Genomic DNA, 23,258 nt, shown 5'->3' on the forward strand with positions numbered 1-23,258 from the left:
GAAAATCAGATTTGAGAATATATTTCCTTGTCATTAAATACTATAAACATCAGGATCATAAATAGTAAATTTTTTTTCTATAAATTTTGCATGCTGTAGATTCTTTGGTTGGCATTTAATTTATAGCCACACTACATTTTTTATATGTTGTTGAAATGAATTTTATAAGGAGCTTTAAAAAAATCCAAATGGCTACAATATAAGATACAGATTTTTTGAATATTTTAAAAACTGGCGACCAGTATTTCATTTTACAGTGCAGACCCCCATTCAGACACCACCCCTATAGTAATTAAGGGGACACCATCTAATAAGGGGGAACATTTTTAGGTATGAATTGGAGAAACTATCTTTCAACACACAACCAAATCTTAGGGGAGATACAGTTGTTCCTATAATGGAAGTTATACTGTACTGCAGTATTTTCAGACTTGCATAATTGTATGTGGATATACAAGTATGCATACTACTGTAGTAAGGGTAATCCATAAAAATCTATTCTTTATGACTCAAACACAGATGACATTTTACCTCAATCTGACAATTGAAAGTATAATGGTAAAGGCAAATAAACAATGGCAAAACTGTTACACATTGTTGCCAGTACTTGGTATCCAAATTCAAATTCCAGTTCAACATTGTCTTTTTATACCTGGATATTTTTATTGACATCGTTGCTATATTGTGTCTACAAACAACAAGGGTATTATGTTTTTCTATACTGCATACAAAACCATTTAAAACAATAGAGAATAGAAACAAGCTAATTAAAACCAAAACTTGCTGGTGGTATAAAACTAACCTTTATCATTTTTATCTCATAATCATATGGTAGTTTGTGTTCAGGCAGGGAATTAATAACTAGCGGAATTATTCTATCATTTGTACTGGATTTTTCCATTATTTGTACTGGATTTTTTCCATATGAATTCATAAAGTAGGTACAGAATAGTTTATATCATATTATTTTGTAGAGATTGAAATATTTACAGTACTATTCAATTTTGCTCCTCAATCACTATATGGTGTATTGAATTATAACACTCAACTTTGTATATTATATTTTTCACTTTGACAGGAGGTGTATTTGTAGTGTCCTATATATTTTTATTGAATGATTTTAGTTTTATTTTGAAATTAAAATTAGCAATAATTTGATTTTTTGTTCTCTTTATGATGTATTACAATGTCATATCAAATTCAATATGTAGGTCTGCTTAATAATTATGATTATTTATGACAGTAACTAATGTCCTGCTGTATATATTTTGGTTGAATGATTTCAATTTATTTTATGTAATATTCAACTTTATTATTATAATATGTGGTTTTTTGATAACAAAATTTTATTTATAATTATACAATATTTATACGTTTTATATCTATTAATAACCAGATAAATATCAATAAGCGAGTGATGAGATGTTCATACTAACTTTAATCATTTCTTTATATCTTCCAGTTATATGCAATTAATAGAAAGTTTACCAACCTATGGAATACATTACTATGAAGTTAAGGATAAAGCAGGGATACCTTGGTTGTTAGGATTGAGTTTTAAAGGAATTGGACAGTACGACCGTTTAGATAAAGTCACTCCAAGAAAGGTAATGTCAACGTTCAGTTCACTATGGACAATTTTGTAATACGCAATAGTTGCATTGTATTGTGGGAATTATTATATCAAGGTTAGATTAATGCATTACTCTATGTCAAGCAATTAAATGCTTTGTTATCTTAGAGTTTTTTGAAAATTTAAACCCTTAAAAGAAAGTTTGTTAATAGTGCACCCTTCAATTGAAGATACCCAAATAACAGAAGAACATAAAGACCGAACCTTTTATTTAAAGACCAAACCCTGAGACATCCCAAATTTTCAGGTTCCAAATGTTTCAACATCAAAGAAGAATGATTATACATAATATGAATGTGAACTTGGTGACTTATTACTATAAAGTAGGATAAGGCAAAAATTACAAAGATCAGTGGAAGTGTTGAGGTATCATTCCTACAATAAAATGAACACTCCTATTTCTAATGTATGAATAACGGTGTTGTTGAGGCGAAAATGTTAAGATGTACTGTAAATTACTGCTAAATTCAGCTGGAAAATATCTTATACTTTATGTAGCCTATGATTCACCTTAAGCTGTTGATTCCTCTCCTCAAAATTCAAAATGCTTGCTTTATTCTCATAGTTTTTATATACAGTGCTCTGGTTTCATCCCGGAAATCATAGATTTAGAAAATATTTTTGCCCTTTAAAATTCACAGCAACATCAATTTCTTATAATTTATGGCTTGTTTTCAATTGATTTTAAGCAAGCTATTCTCTCAATAATATTTTTTTTTCTAATAAACCAAATAGGATCAGTGGTTGAAAGATACCTTAAGTTTTTCTGGGTTTCCCCCCAATTTCATAATTTAATATTAACCTTGCCATACTGTACTGTATGTTGTTAGTTGTTTTAATCTCTGAAGGTTGAATGTTGGGAAACTGAAACAATATTAGAGCTTTTGTTTTATGCGACGATAGGACGCTAGACAACCTGCAACATAGATTTGAGCGAAACTTTATCCTAAAATTCACACGAAAATAAAAACTCAACGTTGTCACATGCTCATATAACTTTATGTGACGTTGTTACGTCCTTGATTTTACAGCCATCGTGCAATCGAAAGCTCCGAACGTCTGCCCATAGAAACCTCACTTGCTGTACTGGATATTTAAGCATTCTTTTCACGAGAAATAACACATCCGTAACTCCTTAATAAATGTAGAAATCGCAGTTACCAACTGACTTTTAATTTTCTAGGTATTCCCTTGGCGGCAGTTGCAAAATATTTACTTCAAGGAAAAAAAGTTTTCAATCGAAGTGAACGATCCTAAAAGGTGAGTGTTTGCAATGATCTTAAACATAATGTCAGCATTTGTAGTGATTTTATCTGTATAACATAGACTTGAAGTCTACAAGAAACGTTTATAATGACGACCAATACGTAGAGAAAACTCGTTTGTGAAATATATTCTGAATTTTATGAGCTAAATACGAGTTATATGTCTATAGAGATTGAATTTTTACATCGATAACAATAATAATTTTTTTTGTATGAAAATAGAGAAATTTCAGGGTTATGAAGTAGCATAGTTTTATGGCATTTTTTCCTCTGCTACCATACAAATTTCATTTATTGTGAGATCGATTTTAATATATTAACATTGTTTTATTGGCTCGTATAGTATGTACTGTATGCAACGGAATGTTCAGACTTAAAATAACAAGGAATTATTTAACACTTGCGAAACGATAATACTAAATCGATATAACAGCATTTTTTTCCTATTTTCCAAAATCCTTTTTTGTAAATAAGTTGCCAGGTAATACACTCAGGTTTATCCCAATTTTGTTTATGAAACACAACCATCCATTTTTCTCAGAGGTTCTCAAAGTTCGGCGAGTCACTTATTGTACGAACAACCACTGCAGGACACGCCTGATAGTGTTGAAGATTCGTCAGAAACTAATTCTGACTTCGTTCAGTAAGTTAGTCTCCGTGCAGCCTATTCAGCCATGCATGTTGTCACCAATAATAATCTTCACGAGTTAACCAATCAATATGGCAGTTTATTTCATAATTGTTTTCTTTTTTTTAAAATTTTATTTTACTGAATTATTACAGTTGTGTAGCAGTTGTAAGTTGCATGAAAAGCATTTAATTTCTTTCACAGCTTTATATATTTAATTAAATAATATTTTTTATAAAAGTATATTTAAAATGCATGTTTTCATGTAGCTGCAGTCTTTTCCACTAAATTGGTTTAGTTTTTATTCAAGCACATGTAAATTTGTATTAATCTATTAATTATATATTGACATTAATATATTCCTAATTTTATAGATTTTATATATATAGAATTTAATATAGATTGATTTTTTTTTAAATAGAGGTTTAACATTTATAGTTTTGTTGTAGTTTTGAAGTACAGTAGTGAACATCAGTGATTTTGATTGTATTAGTGTTTTATTGTATTACTAAAAATTTTACACCTTTTACTAAACATCTTCAATCTGGTAGGACTAGGGCACTAATGATGGTACCAGCCTACCATGCCATTACTGACCTGTGACTGTAAATTACTGCAGCTGGTTATTGTTATTTCCATAATGTTGCTCCTGCTGCAGCAGCTGCGTAACTTGCACTACTGTAATGCTGCTGTGCTGCAGCTGCTGATGCTACAAATTGCTATTGCTGTAGTGCTGATACTGCTGTTGGTATTGCTACAAGTTTTACCGTATTGCTGCAGCATCTGCTATAATTACCATAATTCTACGGTTGTTCCTACTGCATAATACTACATCTGCTGCAGCTATTGCCATTACCGCAATGCTGCAGTTGCGACAGCTCTTTGCGTTTACCTTAAGAATGCTGCTACTGTAAACTGCTACATCTGCAGCTATTTCTATTATTATAACACTACCGCTACAAATGTTACATCTGCTGCGACGCTATATCTGTAGCTATTATTGTAATGCCGCTACTAGTAATTCTGTTACTGTGGCTTTTGCTATTACTGTAATGCTACCATTGCAGCGGCTAACATGAACTATGCTGTACTCAAGACCAAATAACAGCGTGATACCTTAATAACTTATAAACAGTATACAGTATTTAAAAGTAGTACCTTGATAGAAAATATCTACTAGGGAAGTGAGGAAATTCATGGTTCAACAAAGAATAACAAGCCACTTCCTCTTAATATTGCATAGCTAAAATCTAATATACTATTTAATGATCAAATATATTTTTAGTAGTTTGTTAGAAACATTGACTACACTGCACACTATTCTTGTTTCCAAATTTTGTTGTCATGCCTTCCCTTCCTAAAAAATTATTGTTTGTACAAAAAAGAACAAAGTTAATGGTATAATTGGGTCATGCTCTACTATGTAATAAATATGCATCAGTGAAATCAATATAACATAATACAGTAATAAATTTTTGTCAATGTTGTAAACTTGCCAATAGGTTTATCACTCTTGCAGTTATGCTTTGTTTTTAGTTGTTTGTACTCGGAAACGTAATTGTTTTTTTTTTTATCATTTACAGTTTGATAAACATCATCCTGAAAAAGTGCACATTAGAATGATTATTTTGTTCTCATTTTGAGGTTATTTTTCTGTTATTATTATTAAAATGCATATTCTGTACTCTCATTAAATTGATAAGAAATTGATGACCCTTTTGAATTGTGGAGGAATTACTAGTATAATCAAGTTAGCCACAATTAATTTCTTCTAGTTGAACTGCTCCATAATATTTGGCTTTAATTAGTTTAATGTGCAATTGTGAGATAAGAGAGCTAGATATGGCTAATTTTAATGTGTGTACTGTAGCTATAATAATTTACCTATGAATAGATTATGTGAACACATAGTTTAGTAGTATACTAGGCACTCAAAGAACAAGCTGTTGTCCATAATCTATTTTAATGTCAACTCTTTCTCCATAGGTATGGCAATTCATTACATTTATATTTATTTTGCACATTTTTTTTACAGTCTGATTTTTACTCAAAATTGTTGATTTAATACTGTAGCTCTCCTCTCCCCTATAGAAAGTCCAGGTAGGCATCACCAAAAACTGCCCACTTCTATCCTTGTAGCCAGAAAAGGCCCTGTGTAAGAATTAAAAAAAAAAAAACGTTAATTTTCTGCTACCTGGAAAATGACTAGTGAAATTAGAGGTAAATGAACATAGCACTTTTACCTGTGATGCTGAGATTGGCCTCATACAGGGTAACTACAGCGCAGTCTTTAAAGATTTTGTGAAGCGTGTGAAAGCTATTGTGATTTTTTTTTTCTAAATAAACTTGCGTAAAAATTTGTTGCATGTTGGGAAGGTTTTCATAAGAGGTTAGCATTATTTTTAGCACAAACATTGCACACCAAAGCTCATTTTAAAATATTTTATTTCTGTTTCATTACTTTGACTGGCAGTATCCAACTACACCATTACCTTCCGATTTTAAGCACAATTTAAAATATACCACATTTCTGTTCATACAAATAATTAGTATATATTATGCAATTAGATAATAATATAGCTCTAAAACTATGCACCAATTTATACAGGTCTACCTTTAATTAAAGACCACCTCAAACTTTTCTGTTGTCTTAAATTCACAAATGTCTTTATATCTTTATTATTATAATTAGAGACCAAAAAAAAGGCAGTCTTTAATTTTAGGGAGACCTGTAGTTACTAAAAGTTAAACACAAGTGAGAAGTTCATTCTGCAAAAAAAAAAAATAAATAAATAAATAAATATTGGTTTATAGTTCTAGATTTCAAGAATAAAGTTGTACTGTAGCTTGGTGGTCACAAGGCTAAGTGCTTGCCTTCCGATCTCAGAACTCTAGGTTCGAATCTTGCTGTGAAAAGATCATTTTTTTCTGAAGGAAAAACCACCACACTTTCTAAACCTCACATTTAGACTTCGATATATAGAGATCACAGTTTACATTCCACCCTGTAGTGTTAGTGTGCAGTCAATTGCTGACTTATATAAGAATTAAATACATTTGTAAAAATCATATTTCTTAATTTTTATTTTCTTTATCCAAAAAAATTCTAACCTACAGTATAATGATATACATTGTGCATTGTTTTCAAACATTTATTTATGATTTCAAAAAAATAAATTGTATTGCTTTGAAACATACTGTAGTGTATAAACCTTTCTTCCCTTCCTTCATATGTGTTCAGAGAAAATGAAAGTTTTATACATGAGGCTTGGCAGTTAAAATTTTTAAGAAGGATTGACTTGTTTTTTTTTTTTTTCTAACATTCTCTTTTATCTTTACAGGGGACCGGTAACGAAACGACCATTTAGTTCGAGCAATGTGATTGTGCACGCGTGGTATGGAACAGCAGCGTTGATCAAGTCCATTTGGAGTATGGCCATAAACCAACATCAGTTCTACTTAGATCGAAAACATAGCAAGGTAGAGAAATGAGATTGTCATCATTTCAATCCAAATAAATTCTTTTTATATAAATTAAAAAAATAAAAAACAGTAATACCTGTCATGTTGAGCAATTAAAATTGAATATAAAAAAAAATGTTGAATCTTTAAGGGTTTTCAATGATTTTCAAAGTTTTAAAATTGATATCAAACAGTGCATTTGTTAATCCATAAGGACAGTGCTTACCTTAGTAATGCTTACTGTACCTTAGTGTTGAAGGAGGCTATGAGTTAATACTTGTGGAAACTGCCTTCCCTCAATGTATCAGTCCTAGGCAACTTTGAAATAATTAAGTTGTTTGCAAGTTACTGGGGGAAGGTAGATTGTTCCAGGTTCTTAATCACTCGAGAATCAAAGTAGGAGTCCATACAGTGTTTTTCTCATGGGGTAAGGAGCTTGAAATGGTGTTCATGTGCATTATGGCTTCTGTATTATGGATGATGATAAAGAAACGATAGTAATCAATGTTTCCGATTTCATGGATGAGTTGAAAACTTTACTTATATCTCTTCTTTCTTCATGAGATGGCAGATGAAGATGTCTCAGTCTTTCCTTTGAAGTAGATCTCTTGAGTTTAGGTACAAGCTTTAAGTTGCCTTATTTTGGACATTTTCCAGGGCAAGAATGTCCACCTTGTAGTGAGTGTTTTCTTGTATGAACTAGATATGTGTGGGGAGGGGAAATACCTAGTGGGTAAACCTTGGTGGAAATACCTTCAATGCTATCCATGGTATGGTGGCTATACTACCTTTATTATGTCACCCTAGTGATTGCTACATTGCCTAATCATCCGAGACAACTAGTTGTTAAATACCGTAATTCCGAATGGAAAAAGGATCAAAATTACAAAAGTTTTGTGGTAATGGGTCGATAATGAAATGTGATTGTACATAACTACATAACAAAGGAATTGTTTGCCATTGTCATGCCCTTTGATTCCATTGTGGATGTATCCTTCCTGTTGTAGGTAGCCGGAATTTTTAACAGGATACGATAATACTGTAATTCCAATAAAACAAAATCGTTGATTAATGTCAGGTTGGCTAGGCTTGGTAGATACACATCAATATTCATGTAAATTGGCCTGTTTGATACCATTCGTAAGAATGGATTAGAGGTATAATTGAAACATTTGTATACAGAAGATGTTGTAACTCTATTTATATGAAGTATATCAAAAGAATAATTAGAAGTGATGTACTCATTTGAGTAAATAATAATGAGCTCCTTGTCTGAGCACAAAAGCTACGGTCGTTATTGAATGATTCAGAGTAATATCACGTACAGCGATACAATTATATTGCTAATAAAAATCATTTGTACTGGTTGTATACTTCTTGAGTATAAAATTAATATTGTAATGAGTATTTAGAACTGTAATTTTAGAAATTATATACACAAACCAATGAAAATTGGTAAACGCAAGAAGCAAGAAGAACAAGTTTTTTATTAAATCAAATTTTGAAGGAATGCAAAGTTAAAGAATTTATTGAACTGAGAGCCAATGAGTTCCTTTGGTTCCATACTTCATTTTAAGATTAAAATTAAATTTTTTTTAAAATAATTTATGTATTTTGAATGTATATTTCATAGAAAATTTGCTCACAGATTTAAAGATTACAATCTTGTGCCAGTAACCTGTTTCATAAAGTCATTATTTCTCGGAACTTTCAGAATCGATACATCATTTTTCTTGTCGCCAACATATTGAATGATCCAATCTATTTGACTTCCTTGCTATATTGTTATAGTGTTCCTCACTGTTTAATTATACAGTGCACATATTTATATTAATTGACGAGGAGTCTTGAGTATTGTTAAATATCTATCTCTTGAAGTTGTCTTGAAGTTGTAGACGCCAGTTATATATTCATCACATTTCGTTGTGCTGATCACCTGTACGTTGAACTTTGCTAAGTTTGATTTATGCAAGCATTTACTGTACTACATTCTATAACGTTTCCAATTCCGTCAGCAATAAATTTTCTTTAAATTGTGTCTAAGTAGTCTGATGTTGGAATTATTTTTTGCTGTAGACGTAGAAGTCTGTTTATTTTAATTAGTTAATTATGCACTTCCAAAAAAATAAGAAAAAGATTACTAAATGTACATATACTACTACCGGTGGTGTTGGCGTCTGATTAGTAATAAGAATGATTTTTTTTTTCCTACCTGTTATTGTACATGTTATTGTACTGAATGCTTAGTACATTCTCAAATACTTGCAAAAAAATCTTGCAAGTGATTAAGGTGTGAATCGAACATACGACCTCCAGATATCTAGCCTGGTGTCTTAACCACTAGACCACCGGGTTTGCGCTTAGAGGCTAATGGTGAACCCGATCCCCGAGTAGCAGCAGGTACTGCTAACACTATTACGTTTTGTCTGTCGGACAAAAGACATGTCTAACTTCCAACTCTCAACACACAATGTGTTTGATCAGATGTGTAGAACTAGGTATATAAGATTTTGTTGAGTCAAACAGATTAAAATTTTATAATCTTGTCCAGCTTAAGAAACAAATCAATTTGTCTTTCTAAAATGTCAGACAAGTTTAACTATAATTTATGCATAATATTAACCATGCTTATCACTGAAATTTTGAATTTCAAATCAACATTTTTACATTTCATTTTCAGATGCAGCATCCAATGTCTAAAAGTTTTAGTCAGATAGCTACTGATTTAACACAAAGCACGCCCTCTATAACATCGCAAAATTCAGATATAAGCGAAACTAGTAGTAGTACAAACAGCTTGACAATGCATAAGGATCAATTAAAGGGAAATCCACGTAAGTTTTTTAACTTTTTCAAAGGATTCTTACTTTTTACTTGTTTGTTGCTGATGGCACAATGTTTGAACAGATTTTTGAAAAGCTTAACATACATAGAAATAATGTTGATTATTTTTAATTTGGGAGTGTCTTTTGCAAATGTGAACCCTGTTCTCAGAGAACTTTATTTCCTTGTATCAAGTTTTTACAATTTCAAGAACATACAAAACAGACACAAGTATTAATTGCTTTTCCTTTCAATAATATACCCCTAGGTATCGATATGATTCTTTCTAGATCTTTCTATCAGATAGTACTTAATATTGAGTGATACTAGCTAGTAAGGTGCTATATCTGTTTGCAATGTGATATTCAGTGCATACATTGAGAAGGCAATTAATTTCATTTGATATATCTTATCAGAACATCTCATTTCCTCTTGCCATGGAAATAACCTACAGGAATGTTTTTTTTAGGCAAGCCTTCAAATCAGAATCTTGCACATATAGACCTAGGCAGGACAGTAATGACTTATAATAAGTTAAAGTGTTCATGAAAATTTATTTGTGTTGGTGGAATAGTGATTTAATTTTAAGACTTAAACCCAACAACATACCATCTAAAAAGTCCGAGGTAGGGATTAAAATTTGTTAGATTAAAAACTCTTAAAATCAATTCAAGTTACAACGTTGTATAGTTTGAGCTGCTTGAGACGTGAAGATTCTTTAAAAAAAAAAAGTTTGCATTGTGTCAAAAATTCCCGAGAAGTAACAAGTATCTGAGAAACTTTATGATGGTACTTCAACCTGCACACACAACTTAGTTTATAATATAATAAGTGTTCCTGAATACGACCAAAGTGCGAGTTGAATATTGCATCCTAACACAGTAGTTGTGTTACCTAATAACATTTGTTAACATCTTCTTTCCCTTGTAGTAAATGCAGACATGGCAGCGATGAGTGCAAAGGCTGAAGAGGATTTAGTAGCCGCCCTCAAAGCAAGGAAAGCAGCCCTAGAAGAGCATCTCAAATCAAAGCAAGAAGAGTTCAAAAAGATGTGCTTAAAAGAAGCTGTAAGTACTGTATAAGGATTTCTTAGCTTGAAATTTGCTACCGGTCTTTGTTACACAGTGAAAAGATCTTGTAGATCAGAGTGAAGGTTAACAGTTTGACTGCCAGATCTTTTCTTAGGTTCCTTAATATGTGCCAAAACAAGTATAAATATACAAACATACTTTTAGTCATATGAGGCATGTCGTGGGAAAATGGTTAAGTTGTCGCACAGGCCAGTATTGAGTAAATGAGCTATAAAATACGGGAGCTCAAAAAATTGCCTAAAAATCAATTTTTTTTTTTCACTATAGATCAACAATTTAATGTCTTATTAATCATCTCCCAAAGTATTAGTGCTGGAAGTAGTCAACAAATCATTTATTTAATGTTATTTAGATAGGTAATTCTATTAAACAATGTATGCACAAATAACTTTTGAAAGGCAATTACTCAAAATCATGTTTATCTTGACTCTAAGAGTGCTGTACTTTCACTTTCCAGTAACTTAGGCTTGAAATGTTCAATTTGAATGTATGACCCCTCATTTTAAAGATCACATACTCAGGTATCTGAAAATACCAATAACTAGAATTTAAATTTTTGCTACAACTTAGCCATTTTGCCACAACCTGCCTCATATATCATCAAAATGGTGTGTTTAATAAATTAGTGGGGAAGTCTAAGGGGTACGAGTAAACTCGTACTGTACTTTTATATTGCCTCTACCAAGTGTGAGTTTTCTCGTCCGCTTTTTGCCCGGGTTGGTATATGTTCAGAGGGCGACCCCACTCGTGCAATTGAGTGTTCTGCCGGTACGTTTTCGTCTAGGTGTATCTTCCCTGAAATATCAGCCGTTAAGTCTTAAGCCGTTAAAAGCTAGAATGTTTCCCCGGTTTCAACGAGTATAGTCGTCCCTGGCGCCCTCAGCAGCACCCTGTGGGACTAGTATGCTCATAGCTGGCAGTGAACATGTTAAGCTGTCAAATATATTTTGACAATATGTTACTGTTGTGCAATGCTGCAGGAGTGATGTTTTACCCAACCTGATGTGTTGTCAGTTTATCAGTATCTGCTGCTACTTGAGGATCAGATTCAACACTAGTCACTAATCATTAGCTGAACGGTCTAGTGGTTATGACACCAGCCTAGTTATCTGGAGATTGTGGGTACGATACCCACCTGAATCAATTGCAAAATCATTTTCTTTTTTTCGCAAGTACTTGGAAACGTAGAGTAGTCAGTATGAAAATGCATCAGATAGGGAAAACATCACTCTTATGTTCATGGTAGGTTTTCAAGCACATGGTGATACAGGATAGCTATGACCGTGAAGCCATATCGAAATGTTTAATTTAGCTCTAAAATTTATCCTATGAGGTCATTTTAGATGGATTCTACACAATACTCTTAATGATAAAGTAAAGTATATTTTAATTTGCAACCAGGTTTCGTATTAGTTTTGTGTATGATTGCTTCCGTATCCTATAACCAGGGAAAAAGTGCCTTAAGCAGTTATCTGGATTTGTGCGCTATATAAATCCTATTAAATATATAAAATAATTGTGATATTCATTTCTCTGTCTAATAAAATATAAATATTATGGTTTATTATAGGAGATTTTAGGAGTTTTACCACCGGACTATCCCAAGGAACCAGGGGAACCGTTGCCAGTTATTAGGAAACGAGTTGGAACCGCATTCACGTTATCTGAAAAATTGATGAACGGCAGTACAGAGGTTTGTATTCATCCACAACATATTCAGATCTTAATGGCATTTATTCTAACCTCTGTATATTCTAATATGATCTTATAGATTTATATTTTAATTAATTTCACTTCAAGAAAGTTTACAATTTTTTACCTGTTTGCCAAATTGTTTGCAGGCTTAATAAAAGCATTTGATCTGCACAATTTGTTTTTGTTTTTTAAAACTTCTTACAGAATGTAAGATATATGCAAAACAAAAGGTAGCATAGTGCAGTTGACAACCACTGTCTCTAAATTCTTTTGTTTTTATTTATTGATTATTTTTTTTTGCATTTTTTCTTTTGCTAATATTTTTTAATTTTTTTTCTTTTTGCTAATTTTATGTGTTTACTGTATTCTTTTCAATGTAGGAGGATTTTAGTAAAGAACTTGCACAATTTGAAAAAGAGTATGAGATTCAGAGTAATATATGTAAGGCAGCTCTACGATTATCAATGGACCCAACCATCACTAAAAAGTCTCGCAAGACTCGCAGAGAAAACTACAAACTAGCACTACGAAAGGTATGCAACTAGACAATGTAGCACTACAAGTGGTACACAGTAATGTATTGGTGTTACAATGCTACAAATAGTGACAATATGATATTGCTGTGGTCTACCCAGTAGCTCGGTATAGAAAGCGAGTTATTAGGCGCTACAAATTATAACAATAACATAATAGGTTATAGATCAGCTCTAGAAGTATGCAATAATGTATGTAGCATTACAAATGGTACCACTAAGGTATTAGCCTACAAAGTAGTAGTGCTACAAAATGTAGCAAAAAAGATATTACAAAGCAGCTCTAAAATGTTGACAATAAGCTATGTAGCACTAAAAATGATATCACCATATGTAGTGCTGCTTTACAGTATAAAGCATGATATTAGTCTACATAGTAGCTCTATATAACACATAACAGATCTGTAGTATTCAAGATGCTAATATTTATTTCTAATATTATTAATTAAAATAAAAATGCTAGCAAGACAAGACAAGTTCGATAAAATTTGTCATTATTCATTGTAAAAGTTTGCTCAGTTTATTTTAGAAGATAAAATGATACTGCCCAATAATATACAGTAAATAACCAAATAAAAATAATAGTTTGGGAGGTGTTGGAAATCAGAAACATTTTAAGTACCACCATTTGCTTTGTTTTCTTCAGCTTGAAACAGCTGTTTCCAAATATAGAGGCTTCTGTTAGTTCCAAAAGTATTATAGTGGAACTAAATATTATTTTTATTACTGCAAATATACAGTGGTTTGTTGTACCTTTAAACTCTATGTTGGTATGTAACTTTCACATTGATTTTATCTTTACTATACAGTTAGAGGAAATAGGCGAAAAACTAAATGAAATCAGGTTGGAACATGGATTGGAACCCATTACACCGCAAGTAGTGAAAAGTGGTTATGATACCTTGCCACGACCTAGCAAACCCAAGACTCCGCCTGTTTCAAGGACATTCAATGTTAAAGGATTGAAAACAAAAGGCGAGTCCGAAAGAGGGCGTGCCAAAACAACTGAAAGTAAAGGAGTGCGCGCCAGATCTAAATCAGTGCCACGACCTCATTTAAACGGTGGTCTGACGCTGCCGTCACCGCTAAGATCAAGGAAACGGGACAATTCACTACCCAGAGAATCTACACCCGGCGATATCGAGTTTGAAGATGAGGACTTTATGAAACAGGAGCAGTATTCTTCTCAAACATTAGGTAGAGTTCCACGTAGTACGCATGGTTTACCACCACAAAAACCAACCACAGATCGAGGTAAATTTAAGGTGAATCCAGATTACGCGGAAATTGGACCACCTCGTCAACGCAGCGATTCCAATCCTAAACCGAGATCAAAAACCATGGTCAATCCGTACATTCCATCTTCACCAAATTCCAATGCAAGACCAGTTTTGCGGCAAAGTAGTTCATTCAGAGGTAGTTCTAGCTCGAACTCGGACTTTAGTGACACATCGTCACGTAAACAAAGCATCCCGTATGATTCGCATTCTCAGCATCATAATTACAGCTCATTACCACGACAGAAAATCTCTGGTATTGACTATAGTCAATCTAATATTCATTATAGTTCGGAGGATGAACAACCTCGTATACGTCAACATGCATCGTCAATGTTTAACCTTCCGACACAGACTCAAAAAGTTGAATACAATTACAGTGACGATGGTATTAGTTACGATCAACCTATTTCTACAGTACAAACTCAATCTCCCAAAAAGCATGGCTCTGTAGGCAATTTGCGTTCAGAGAATTTACCTCCAGAACGCTTAGCTGATGAGACCGATCAATATATGCATAATACTCCTCCTCGTAAAGACTATCGGGTTCAAAAAAGCCGCCCACGTCAACCACGGTATGACCATGATGACCTTTCGCGACGTGTTTATGAATCACGGGAAGGAAGTGTTGCTTATTCATCCGATGATCAGTATTCTACAGGTAGTGGCGACAGGACTGCCCCCTATAGAGGGGGTTATACAAATAGGGAAGATAAAAACTACCAACATCGGGAGCATCAGCAATATCAACGGAATCATGTGCGCGACAATCATCCAAGACATGGACATGGAGACTATTATGCTGGTGAACAATACAGAGGTGGTAATCCTCGCAATAGTCCCCATTCTGGACGGTATCCTTCCCCGAGCCAGCAGTATCAGGGTGGACGCGATGCTTGGCATCATGACCCACGACTTGATTATAAAGACAACCAATATGACCATTACCAAAATGGTGTCCATCATTCTTATTCTAATACGTACTATCACGAACCACGTCATGATAATCCACAGTATTACCACAATGAAAATGGCGAAAACAGTCACTACAAGGGATCTAGCTACGATGTACGTGCTGCTTATGCGTACCATTATCAGAGACAAAATAGTCACGAGGATTACTTTAGCGACCGGTCCTCAAATTATAGCGACCATTCAAGAGAGTACCTTGAACCAACAGTGTCATATGGTGATAGACAAGGAAATTATATGCACCATCAGTACCAGCAAGATCAATATATGAATAAGGATCCAAGGTTACGAAATGAATACGCACCGAGAAATGAGTACGCGCATGATTACCAAACACCGAATGATTACGGTGCTTATCAACCAGAACCTATGTCAGCAGACCCGGTTTACGTGCAATCGCATCGTACAATATCAGTCGACAATGTTCAACCCTCAATACCTGAACCGCAGCCTGCCGAGTTCAAAACTGCCACTACCATGATCGTGCGCCCTACAACCACATACAGCTCAAATTTAGTTGTTAGCAAAACTATGTACCAACCGGTTGCACGCATGACCTGCGAACCAGTAGCACCGGATACAGCAGTCCCTCGCAAGTCATCATCCAGTTCTAGCAGGTAAATTTTATTGTTCATGCTGCCAATATTTCTCAAATGTAGAAAAACACTATCTAATTTTATCTGTCAGACTGAACAATGTCTTTTCAGGAAAATAAACATTAAGACATTATTTGTTTGATCAGATGTTTGGAGTAATTATACACTATCAGAAAAGTTTGATCAAATATTTCTGTAGGTCTGACAGACAAATAGGATAGTTTCTCACAAACCAACACTTACTTATTGCTTCATAATATTTAGAATTATATACTCAAACTTATATACTATTTTTCGGGATTATTTATAGTTTTCTTCATTTATATAATTAGATTATTGGTTATGGTTCCATTATTATTTATATTATATGCAATTTATTATTTTTAGCGGAATTTTAATTACATAAAAAGTCTTATTCAAATATTAGGCAATTTTATTGTTATGATTTATGCACAACTTTATTTTGGCAATTTGCTTCATTACAAATAACTTGCGCTGAAAGTTATTATAACAACTTGCTCCTTTGATTTAAATATACAAATAAAAAAGTAATTTTATTATATAAGAAATGATAAAAATACTGCATTTTTAAAAAGAGAATCTATTTTTATCATTGTATTTACACAACATAAACATTCCTTTTGATGAAAATAAAATAACATAATATTTTTAATCTTTGTAATATTATATTACTGATTATTATTAGTTCAATATGATTTTTCTTTGTTCTTCAGGTTTTTATTTTCTATTTTAATTCATTTTAATTTACAAGAAACTTATAATTTGAGCAAATAAATTTGTGGTATGAATATGTATTACTAAAGATTTGTCCACACTACAAAATTTTATGTTTACAAATATCTATGGTTTGGCCATATATTGGCATGGATGCCATATCCACACCCATACATGTGCAATTTAAGTCTTCCACACTATGAAATTTTATGTGACAAAAAATGTGATTTGGGTGTAATGTGACATCATCATACCTATAATATAGCCACATCACATACATTTGTCACAAAAATAAATTTGATTTGTGTAGACGGAGCTTAAGTTGCGCATGTATGAGTGTGGATGTGACATTACCATGCCCATATATAGGCACACCATAGATATTTGTCATATACAGCAAAGGTCTGTGAACAGACTTTCGCTGCTGTTAAAATCAGTATACTGTACATAAGTGGACCTTACCACAATTTTTTTTTTGGTTCAAATGCTAAGTTTTTTGACTTGGTGGTTTTTATCTGTTTTGTGTTGGATATGTCATTTTTTGTTTCTTTATGTTGGTGTGTTTATGTTGCGTTTTTGCTTTATATTTTGTTTCATACTTAATTTCCTTGTCTAAGAGTCAATTATTAGATTATTATTTAATTTTGGAAAAAAAATTAATGCAATAAATAAAATGCAATAAATTGATTAATTATTGATAAATATATTTTCAAAACAGATAAGCATAAAATTATGTCCATTGATATAAATAAATTATTTTTTTAATTCAAAATTTTATCACTATCTCAAAGATTAAATTTTTTAAATAAACGTTTCCTCTTTTTAATGTTTTTTCTATCATAAAATTAACCAGATCTTTCCTTTATAACATTTCTTTAACATCATGAATCTATTGTTAACTCCAATATACTAATTTAACTTTTAATAAATCTGTGGGCGTATAAAACGAGGCACACACTGCACGGGTGTCGTTTGATGCGATTCCATAAAGAACGCAAAGCAATGATGCACTCATAGCGGATCACTTTTAATGATGATGCGTTCAGGCTGCCACTAAGAATAGGCAGACAGCGTTGCGACATCAAGCGCTCACAAAGCAGAAATTATGTATCGACTGCCTACGTCCGCGCAGTGTGTGCCTAGATTGAGACTCACTGCTAAGCACTTGCCACCCATTGCCTACTCTTCTCTTTGGTCGCATTAACCCTGTCAACCCATTGTCATCGCTGTACACTTTATGTTGGTTTGTTTTGCTGTTGTTTATTCACTCTAGCCTTAATTCATTCACCAATGTAGAAGATAAAGATAGTGGAGCTGACGCAGAGCATGAGGGCAGCATGACGTCAGAGCCAGCCATGTAAGATCTCGACTCACTTATCATGGGGCTGCTTTCATTTATATTTAATGCTATTATATAACTATACACATTATATATATATATGGTCAATGGTGTTGGGATATAGTAGTATGTTGCATCACAAGACAATATATGTTACGGGATAATTTTTCAGATTCTAATAGAATTTTCATATTTATTTAATTTATTATTCAAAATATGTTAATATTTTGGGTTGGGTATTTTGGCTTGATGTGTAAATATAAAGTAAATCAATTTATATAATTAATATTTTTATTGTTAATCTCATTTTTATCAGTAAATTTATTAAAAGTAATAGTTTGTAGTTGCTTTCATTTCAGCATAACGTTTTGATAAATTAATTACTAATTAATCATTGTCATTATTCTAGTTATATGCAATGCTACGTCTTTAGAATAGCTAAAAGGGATAATATCTGCCCATCTTAAATTTGTTGCAAGACTGTGTACAGTTTTTTTGAAATAATAACTAATATAATTTATTCCTATTGTACAATGAATGGGAAATAAAAAAAGACATTGATTCTAAATACGCACTTTTATATGCAAACAAATAATGTTTGAGGCTTTTCATATATTTTCCTGCTTGAAATTACTAAAAGGTATCAAGGAATACTGTCTAAATTATTTGGGGCTAAAAACTTCTAAGGCTTGGTGGTTAAGATGCTTGCCTTCCAACCAAATCATCTGAAAAACCAGGATTTAAGCTCCACTGCATAAGCCTCAGTTTTGAGACTTAGTATAGAAATCATATTGGGCCTAGTGTATAAACATTAGTTTGATACTAAACAATTTTGCAAACATAAAAAAATAAATAAGTTAATAAAAAATACAAATATTTTAATAATATTAATAATCTTTATTTGTACAGTGCAAATCAATATCCATTGAAACATTATGATAAAACTATACAATTGACTGAATAAATGATATTAAGCCTATAGAAATAAGAACAGCAACATCAAATATGTAAAGGGAAGATAAAGAAATTGAAATTTTAAATTGCACTGGGTCCAGTGGAAAAACATATGCTTGATACTAAGCAATTTTCTGAACATAAAATTAGATTACTGTAAGTTAATAGAGAAAACAATACAAATAAATTAAATTGCTTACATAATTTACTACCCTTCAATTAAAAATTACTTTAAGGAAATATTCTTTCCAATTTACAGATGCATTAAATTTAAGAAAATAGAAAACAAATCTGGAATATTTAAATACATTAAATACATTTCTGACATTCTTTATGTAGAGATTGTGAATTGGCTGGTAATAAATTTAATAATTTTAAATGTAGGCCTAAATACTGTTGTCTTGTTCACGACAATTGGATTTGTTGCGATCCATGTTTATTGGAAATGATATGATTCTTTATAATGAGCAGTTCAGGTTTAGAGGTTTTTCCCTAATTTATTGTGGCTTTTCCCATAATTTAGCATAGGCAGGCAGATCTTGATATCATTTATAAATTAATTCTACAGAATTCATGCCAGCCCAACTCCAGGTTCATCCAGTGACGGAAGTCACTTAGAAGAGGATGCCAACCTTGGCAACACACTCACCGCAGACGCAATCGATGATCCAGCCCACAAGAAAGGTTCCAGCACGCTGGTATGACCTGGAATTCCAGATTTACATATAGGTAAGAAATTGTGCAAGAATTATCACAAGTTAAACAATGGATCATCCCCCAAAGACTGTTTCCCTTTAATATTGCTGGTAGACCACTGATCTCTACTATAATAGCTGGATTGCTCATAAGCCAATCATTGTACAGAAAAAAGTGAAGCCACTGACACCATGTTGGGGGACCTGAGTGAAGTACCAGTTTTCACAAGTTTATTTTTGTATTTGTTTAAATTATTAGTAGAAATAATTGTTGTTGCAATACTGTTTAATATTAAATTTAAACACCATCGACCCACCCAAAAATTACCAAAAGTCCAAATTTTCCAAGGTAGAAAATTCAAAAATCACACCTTCCCCCCCCCCCAAATTTGTCAATATTATTGTAAAAAGAAAAGAAATTTTTTATTGAAATTTAGGTCTGAGAATGTCACATCTGGCCATCTAGAGGTGCTATAAGCATAACACCTCAGCCCCAATTATGGTTGGGCTGATATGTTATAGACCCTCAATCTGTGAAAGCCTTCCCTTACCCTTCTATTTCAAATTCCTAGATTCGCCACTGATAGGATTCTAGGAGGCCCAGTCGTCCCGTCCCCCCGCAATTTTCAAAATTAAAAAAATTTGGGAGAAAATATTTAGATTGTGGAGCTATTTTGGTCCACTCTTTACAAATTCGCACAAACCCAATAAAAATCTGCATACGGGTGTGTTCAATATTCAAAATTACTGTTAATAATAACAATGAAATATTTGTTATTTAATTGCAGGCTGTTTTCATCTCTTCCTGGTGCTGTGTGTGTTTCCAAGTTTATTCTTTACCTGGACATCTGCTACAACCTTACACTATATATTCCAAGATGTTTTTGTATAAATTTGTAAATTATAAATTATTATATTTGGTTCAAAGTAACTATGAACTTTTTGTATGTAGAAAGTTGTTTAAATCAATTAAGTGTAGATTGTTTAGCAATATGTATTCATGTTTGATGATTGTTTTATCCTCAAACGTTAATTTGCTTCGGTTTTGTATTTTATTCATATAGATGTGAAATTCAAATTGTAGTTAAACTTTAATTGGAAACAAATGTTTAACTATTTTTATTGATAATATGTTGATTTTTTAAATATAAATAACGTTTAATTAAGGGGTATTTTTCTCCATGAAACATATTTCGTCACATAATTTATATAACATTCCTCTTATCGAATACACCCCTCTTAACTCCAATATAGCCCCTTCCCCACTCCATCAAACTAATTTAGAAGACATGCAAGTAGTCTCTTTGTCCCTGGCTTAGGTAATTTTAAATTGGTTTTTTTTTTTAATTATTATACATAGTTTTACATTAAGAGTTCTATAAACTTTTATATTCTGTTCACTTTTGCTTTCATTTTCTACCCATTTTAACTAGTTATTTGTTTTAAGCAAAATATGTTATCAAATATATTAAAGGTTTTAACATTTTTATTTAAAATTTATTTATATTTTATGGTTCATTTTAAGTTTATTATAAGAGTACTGAAATCATCTGAGAACTGCCTTTGTCGTTTTTAAAGTTTAAGTAGTTTTTATCAAACTTGATATGAAGTGGACAAATAGGAGAGTTCAAAGTATGCATTCCCTTTCTCAGTAATGTACCTTATTAGGAACATATTTGCATAAATATAAATTTTGTCTTTGTGAAACCTAGTACAGGTACTAAATAATTGAGGTTGAAAAATTTGCTTTATGACAAAATACCAAAAATTTGTAAAAACTGTGTGTGAAAACTAAATTTATTCCACATGCTATGAGAATTAAAAAACAACTTGAGTTACCCTACATTTATCTATCAACCATTTTGATTGGTTGTTGAGAAATTCATCAACAATTCCATTGCCAATTTGTTGCCAGGTTATTTCTATCAAATTTGTTTAAAAAAATTCTAAAACTTAAATTCATCCCAAAATAAGTGTGCTTCATACCAACCAGCATTCAATTTCATTTAAGAAAAAAAAAATCAAAAAAAATCAACAGTTTGATAATATTCTAACAATCAACCAATTATAAGTGGTGTTAGAACATGCTTTTTAATTTTTTTAAACAAAGTTTTTTATTGGGTAAAATATGAGGCTAAGTATTGCCTGCACATTTTCAAATTTCAGACATTACTTTGAGGCATCATTTCAATATTCTAACAATCAACCAATTATAAGTAGTGTTCAACTTATAACTTATGTTCAGGCTTCTTAATTTTTCAAAACAAGTTTTTTTTTATTGGGTAAAATACTGTATGAGGCTAAATATTGTCTGCACATTTTCAAATTTCAGACATCATTTGAATAATAAATGTAAAGCTTTAATAATTGTAATATAAATTTCACATATACGTAATCAGTAGATTCAACATTTTGAAAATTATCACTGACCTGAAAAGGGGATATTTGACCTTTCGATTCATCATATTACAAAGTACAGGTCATACAATTCCAATATACAGTACCTATGGACATAAATGCATTATACACAAAATGATAGAATGTTTGGTGATAATTTTCAAGAATTTATTTTGTGGCAATTGTTTGATTACATTAATTAAACACTTTGTTTTACATGATTGGTGCTTTGGGTACTTATTCGCTGTACCTATAGTTGCTTTACGATGTCTGTTTAAATCTCTACTCAAACCATGTAATTGATTTATACTTATAAACTTGAATTATGTACTTTTTTAATACATGGTTGAATGATTCTGATTAATTCCCAATATGACATTTTCAACAGAAGTTTTTGTTCTTTAAATGTGTTTTGCCAAACTTGATGTGTTTGTTGTAATTCTGTAAGCATGATCTGTTGAATTTCATGTGAAATAATTTAGATAAATAAGACGTTGGCAAGGGGTGGTTTAAAATAAGATTTGGGTTTGTTGATTGAGCCTCAACCAGTGGCGGCGCCAGAGCGAGGGAGTCCAGGGTGCGCATGACCATCGTCATCGTAACCTGGACGCCTGCCAGGAAATCTCCGGCGCCGCCACTGCCCTCAACGATTTGATTTTAAAGCTGGTCTTTTATAAAGTCAACCTACTACGCCTGGCTAAGATGTGTATTGCTATATTGAGTGAGGTACTGTGATATTGTGTTGAGTTTTATAGCTATTTCTTGTCTGAACAAACACGTTTAGTGTTTACTGTAGATGTTATGATGGTATCGTCCTAAGTGTACAGAGAGTAAACTTGTTATGACACACTGTGTGTGCCATCGGAATAAATTCTATTATGAACTGAAAGTTAATAATATTTCTAGTATGGTATTTGTGTCCTATTTTGTGTGTGTTCAATGTATACGATCGAGTTTACAGCAGCAATTAGGCCAGGGGTATGTTGGGGCTGCACCCTCTCATAAAAATCGTTGCCCTCTCTGAAAATGTCCATAACAAAAGATAACACTGTTTTCCACTAGACGAATTTATTCGCGCGAATCAAAGCGTCGGTTCACTTCCTGAGCTCTGATTGGTTGCACATTTTTTCGCTTCACAAAAACTCCGATAGGAATGTGAATGC

The 23,258-nt window shown here is 32.4% G+C and overlaps 1 protein-coding gene across 1 annotated transcript; it reads left to right on the forward strand.

Moving 5' to 3' along the window:
• The first annotated feature begins 575 nt into the window (after positions 1 to 575).
• LOC117101415 (FERM domain-containing protein 4A-like) lies at positions 576 to 22,994 on the forward strand. The gene is made up of 14 exons (XM_033241393.1): positions 576 to 610; positions 836 to 937; positions 1,463 to 1,607; positions 2,817 to 2,893; positions 3,440 to 3,541; positions 6,868 to 7,006; positions 9,669 to 9,822; positions 10,742 to 10,878; positions 12,473 to 12,595; positions 12,978 to 13,130; positions 13,940 to 15,996; positions 17,984 to 18,067; positions 19,572 to 19,732; positions 20,487 to 22,994. The coding sequence occupies exons 1-13, from the start codon at positions 576 to 578 to the stop codon at positions 19,705 to 19,707; spliced, it is 3,444 nt and encodes a 1,147-aa protein (XP_033097284.1). The 3' UTR covers positions 19,708 to 19,732; positions 20,487 to 22,994.
• Positions 22,995 to 23,258: the final 264 nt, after the last annotated feature.

The sequence above is a fragment of the Anneissia japonica genome, unplaced genomic scaffold, assembly GCF_011630105.1.
Source record: "Anneissia japonica isolate Jap-2015-1 unplaced genomic scaffold, ASM1163010v1 scaffold287981_len1045443_cov154, whole genome shotgun sequence".
Taxonomy (NCBI): Eukaryota; Metazoa; Echinodermata; class Crinoidea; order Comatulida; family Comatulidae; genus Anneissia; species Anneissia japonica.

Coding starts and splice junctions, on each gene's coding strand:
- LOC117101415 (XM_033241393.1), top strand. CDS start 576: ATGGCAAAACTGTTACACATTGTTGCCAGTACTTG. Junction 13,131..13,939: donor ACAAACTAGCACTACGAAAG/GTATGCAACTAG, acceptor TTTACTATACAG/TTAGAGGAAATAGGCGAAAA. Junction 15,997..17,983: donor TCATCATCCAGTTCTAGCAG/GTAAATTTTATT, acceptor TATTCACTCTAG/CCTTAATTCATTCACCAATG.